At 45.9% G+C, this 6,000-nt stretch overlaps 1 protein-coding gene across 1 annotated transcript in view; it reads right to left on the minus strand.

Annotated features, from left to right (window-relative positions):
- Nucleotides 1-5,715, minus strand: part of LOC124553202 — a 54,035-nt gene extending 48,320 nt beyond the window's left edge. The window contains exons 1-2 of the mRNA XM_047127095.1: nucleotides 5,678-5,715; nucleotides 2,960-3,168 (exon numbers count right to left, since the gene is read on the minus strand). Coding sequence (XP_046983051.1) covers nucleotides 2,960-3,168; nucleotides 5,678-5,715 — 247 coding nt within the window. The remainder of the gene's footprint in view (nucleotides 1-2,959; nucleotides 3,169-5,677) is intronic.
- Nucleotides 5,716-6,000: the final 285 nt, after the last annotated feature.

The raw sequence follows: 6,000 nt of genomic DNA on the forward strand, positions 1-6,000 counted from the left end.
TCTCTTGAAGGAAACAGGGATGCCGGATAAGATCATAAGACAACTACGGGAAAAAGCGCCAGTGCCACCTAGACTGTATTGTCTGCCTAAAATACACAAGGAGGGCATGCCCCTACGTCCAATTGTCAGTAATATTGGGGCACCTACGTACACAACAGCCAAGTACTTGAAAGGTCTCCTGTCTCCATATGTGGGGAAATGTATTCACCACATCCGCAACTCAGAAGATTTCCTGCAACGCCTCAAGCAACTGCACATCACAGATTCGGACATCATGGTTAGCTTTGATGTGGTATCGCTGTTCACCAGGGTCCCACTGAAGGACTCACTAGAACTGATTGCAGAGAAATTTGACGGTGCTCTGTTGGACCTGTTCAGTCATACACTGACATCCACGTATTTCCTGTACAGAAACCAATTACGAGGAAACTGAAGGTGTAGCTATGGGCAGCCCACTGTCCCTTGTGGTTGCCAACATGTTTATGGAGAGTTTTGAGGAGAGGGCATTGGAGACAGCCACATTTAAACCCACATGCTTCTTTAGGTATGTGGATGACACCTTCGTGATCTGGCCACATGGGATGGACAGGCTCAATGAGTTTCTTGAACATCTTAACTCATGCTACCCTAATATCAAATTCACCATGGAACTGGAGAAGAATGGCCAGCTGCCATTTGTGGATGTACTAGTCCAGAGGAAAGCAGATGGATCAATTGGCCACGGTGTGTACCAAAAACCAACACACACTGATTTATATCTGCAGACCAGCAGCTGTCACCAACTTGCACAGAAGAATGGGGTTCTGAAGACTTTAGTCCACAGAGCACATGCCCTGTCAGACCAAGAGACTCTACCTGTAGAGACAGAACGTCTCAAAACAGTTTTCTCCAAGAATGGATACACGGACAGACAAATTGAGAGGGCACTCCAACCAGCCACTATACCACAGGTTCCTGAAGAAGATCAAGATGAAGCAAAGAAGGTGGCATATCTTCCCTATGCTGGCTCTATTTCTGCCAGAATCAGTAGGATCCTCCGTAAACACAATATCAAGTGCGTTTTCTGTCCATCCAACAAGATCGGGGGACTGCTGGGGAGTGTCAAAGACGACCTGGGGTTACGAAAACCAGGGATTTACAATATACCTTGTCAATGTGGCATGTCCTACATTGCCCAGACGACAAGAACTGTGGAGATCAGGTGCAAAGAACATCAGAGGCACACTAGATTAAGACAGGTGACTAAGTCAGCCATTGCTGAACACTGTGTAGAACTAGATCGTGCCATGAAGTATGAGGATACCAAGATTCTAGCACAAACACCCAGATTTTGGGACAGTGTTATAAGAGAATCGATAGAAATTAAAATGGCTGACGATCTTATGAACCGTGACACAGGGTACCAGCTAAGCAGAGCCTGGGATCCGGCTCTGGAATCGTTAAAGGAGCAACGGGGCCAGCTGCAACACTACACAAACAGAAGAACCAGAGACATGGAGATGGAAAACGAGCCCCTGACGGACTTCCAGGCGCACCAGACCGAAGATGGAACACCCAGAAGTGCGACTGGTGGGCGCGGACCGCAGAGGGAACATCCAGAGCCGCAGCGGACGAAAAACGGAGCGGCAACGCTCCAACAGCTCGTGGTGAGCGGGCGCGGACCGCAGGGGGTACGCATGGTACCCCAGACCGTAGATGAAACCCCCAGGAGCGGGGTTGGTGGGCGCGGACCGCAGAGGGAACACCTAGAACCGCAGCGGACGGAAAACGGAGCAGCAACGCTCCAGCAGGTCGCAGGGACTGGGCGCGGACCACGGAGGAAGCGCCTGCAGCCCTTGGTGGAGGGGGAAGGCCATAGGCATAAATACTGGACCAGGTCCACTCGAGGAGCAGTCTCAGGTCGCACCTGATGAAGGTTACGAGCTACGTGACCGAAATATCGTGCAAGTACGACGCTGATATCCGGTAGAACACCCGACAACCCAAGATGGCCAACATATGTAAGAATAACATTAACACTACATCTTGTCCAATTAACTGTTCAATTACAAGTCGAAATATTTTTCATCAAAGAAAATTAGTAAATACAAACAGTATCATACCATTATAATACATGAGAAATTTAGAACACTACACCAGTTACAGTATTGACAAAAAATTAGTTTGTCTGTAGCCATTATGTTACAGATTCCTATCACCATTTTTAAAACAAGCCTTAGACTGGGTCTGATAAAAACTACATGTACAGAATTTTAGAGTGTTTGTAGAAGATAAAAAGGGACACTTTTGTATACGAAGCAAATGTTGCAGATGTATGGAGGTCTTACCTCCACTGATGTTCAGAGACGGTGTTCAAAGTGCTGTTGGATGGGCATTTTTTAGAGATGTTGCGGGGCTCCTGCTGGAGGGAGACGAGTTGTTCGGTGTACCAGGCACTGGCAGACACCCCAGGTGAGCCGGTTGCCTGTTAGGCTGAGGCTACAACCATTATTTGTGGAATACCCACATGTTTCGAGTGTGTTATGCAATCATTAGCACCCAGCTGGCACTTGAGTAATGTCTCTAAAACATCACACAGTCTCTGTACATCACTAGCGTAGGAACCTTCAGGTAGAGGGTGCACCTGTGAAATTTGTGTCACATATAAATTGTTTTTTTTTAATCTTCTCTAAACACTCGAAAATTTTGTGTATGTAATCTTTTTTACTCCCTTATAATAAAAGAGTCAATAATACATCTAAATAGAGTAGTTAGGTTTTAACAGGTCCAGATGGAGAGTTGCCAAGCAGTCGAAAAACTGACTTTTGAAAGAGCACCAGTGATTATCTTGCGTAGCAAGTATAATCACGTAAGATCTAAAACTAGATATTCAGAAGGGTATTTGAACCTCATTCCTCAAATAATTGGACAGTCTTCAGCGCATAACCGTGAAGTGGACGGGTCCCGGTATTAAACTTACCTACAGTCTTGAATTCATCTTCGTATAATAAATCGATGTACTCAGCGGCAGTGTACCAGTAGACGCGATAGGCGGCGTACAGTGAGGCAGCTAGGCTGAACACCTGCGACAGCTCTGGCTGCCGCTCCTCGCACAGCGCACTGAAGTCGTCGGGAAAGGAGAGGTTCCACGGCTGATAGCGCAGTAGGCGTTCACTCAACAGCGGCCGCCTGTAACACAAAAACCGCGAGGTTAAAAGTTAAAAACCAAGCATGTATGGTTTATGCAACAATGTAAAAGTATCCAGACTGGATTTCCACTCAGCAGTGGACTAGAGACTTCCTGGCAGATTAAAACTGTGTGCCAGACTGGCACTCAAATGGTTCAAATGGCTCTGAGCACTGTGGGACTTAACATCTGAGGTCATCAGTCCCCTAGAACTACTTAAACCTAACCAACCTAAGGACATCACACACATCTGTGCCCGAGGCAGGATTCGAACCTGCGACAGTAGCGGTCGCGCGATTCCAGACTGTAGCGCCTAGAACCGCTCGGCCACGGGTGTCTAGTAAAAACAATCAACAATTAACTTGGTTTCACCTATAGATGTAATAAGCGACTAGATGACTTCATTGACGCACTCAACTTCGACCTCAATATGGACAATGTTTTTGTCTACTGCAATGAACACACCCTCTCCTGTGGCGTCTAATCTGTGACTCCAATACACGTTCTACGAGTCGCTAAATATCTCAGAGCTTTCCACTTCAGATTTCAGCGAGCTCTCGGTTCCAAGAATAATTTGAGCAGTAGAGCTTTCCTGGATGGCAGTAAATTCGGGAGCTTTTCTACGAAGTTACACTTTAATGATACAATTTTTGCAGTAGAACTGTCTTTACTCTGAAAGCGGTCTGATTTCCCTATATCTGTACCAACTGACGAGTGTTCATGAGAGTAACTCAAACTACTGCCTAGCCTAAAACACCCCATTCGAACTCCACAAGTGCTGTGCAACCTGAATTGCAGCTTTCTTCGTGTAGTACAACCCTGTCTTACAATATACTCATCTACACTTTTCAATCCACCTCCCCAACCGGCCGGCCGGGGTGGCCGAGCGGTTCTAGGCGCTACAGTCTGGAACCGCGCGACCGCAACGGTCGCAGGTTCGAACCCTGCCTCGGGCATGGAAGTGTGTGATGTCCTTAGGTTAGTTATGTTTAAGTAGTCCTAAGTTCTAGGGGACTGATGACCACAGATGTTAAGTCCCATAGTGCTCAGAGCCAGAGCCTCCCATACCACTCGTACCTTCATGCTCACTGCCTGACATAATATCTGCACTTTTATCGCATTCCACTATCTGCAGGTCTCCATATGTAGTGAATCAGTAACCCACTCACAATGCCGATGACAGTCGTGGAGTAGCGAACCAAAAATCCCCACACCATAACCAATGTGGGGTAAGAATAGGGTTCCTCAAAAACAGCCCCAGTTGGCTGCAAATAATCCTGCATAACACTTTATCCGGAGTATGTATTTCACCACCCTAACAGACACCTCAGCTACTGCCTTTCTCTGTTCAAGCCATCCTACACCACACAAGTTCCTTGCTCACACTGACCACTGATTCTCCACACCCGTATACCACATCAGTTACCATGATGAACTTAACTGGGGATGTTAGTTGATCACCTTCGTTTGAAAAGACCTAGTCCACTTCCCAGACACATAATTCTCCAAAGTGACTCTAGTACCAACCTCTTCGGGTGTAACTGTAATTGTGTACAGTAGGTCTGTTTGGTGGTCAGGAGTTTACACTGTTTATCAGCTGCTACTGTTCGAATGCACAACGGACAACCAACAATTGATAGCAATCACGACAGATTCTAACTGTCCATCCTTATCCACGTTTTCCACTTCCATAACTACGCCACAATAAGCCACCTAAAGGAATCGGAGAACATCACCACAAGACCTACTGGGAGCTCACCCATTCCCACATAGGGAGCCACCTTGTCGCCCTCCATACTGCCAGCATATTTCCTACACCTCTCCCTCCCAGGGCCACACATGTCAACCACTCGAGAGACAACTCCGCTTTCCTCTCACTCACAACTTCCAGTATTTAGTCTCTGTGCTACGAACTGATTTAAAGACACCAGCCACAGGACAAAATATGTGCGCTTTCTCCCCTCTTCTGGCGTCTTCCCGTCTTCCCTCGCCACTACTTAGATTTTTCCTTCGTATATTGAGATGAACATGAATTGTAGCCTCGCAGACTGGATGCCAATATATGGGCTAGAGCCGCTACTACACGGTATTAGCGTAATTTGTCCTGGAGATGACTTTTTTTTCTTCCCACATAATGTGGGGACACGCTCAGTTTTCGTGTCAGGTTCCACATCACTATTTCCACGAATTATGAAAACTTCGGATGTATTTGCAACCGTCAATACTTTCTCTAGTCAAATCAGTAACACCGTTCATTGTGTTGGTTTTCTCCGCTCGTCTGCTATTTAATACTTGGCACATTTTTAGACAAAATACGAATAAAAAAATGGAAGGCTAAACAATCAAAAAACTGTAAATGACGAGTTTCCGTCACCATCTCCTACCATTCTGAATTAAATGATCCCATTATTTTCTATATCAGTAATGAATACTTCCATGGTTAAAAGTGAAATAAACTCTTAATAAATCTTAGTGAGTACAACAAAGATGTGAGTGTATACTGGTTCATACCTGAATATCAAGCGTCCTGGCCTGTCCTTTTCTTCCATCTCGTAGTGCTCTACCTGTTTGCTGACGTATTGCGCGTCGTGTACCAATCCGATTAATTTCGTGTGCAGCATGTCTTTCACACGTTCCACGTCCTTGATCCAACCGTGGAGTTGCTGACCACTCGTGTGGTTACCCTGAGACACACAGAAAATAGTTCAAATTACTTGCATGACATTCACGAGTAGCAGTCTGTCTTAATTTACAGTTACATGTACCACTAGTACATAACACTGAAATTACTGCCAGTGCAAGAGTGTAGTACATTCAGTTTTGTACAGATACTA

This window comes from Schistocerca americana, chromosome 11 (assembly GCF_021461395.2).
Source record: "Schistocerca americana isolate TAMUIC-IGC-003095 chromosome 11, iqSchAmer2.1, whole genome shotgun sequence".
Classification (NCBI taxonomy): Eukaryota; Metazoa; Arthropoda; class Insecta; order Orthoptera; family Acrididae; genus Schistocerca; species Schistocerca americana.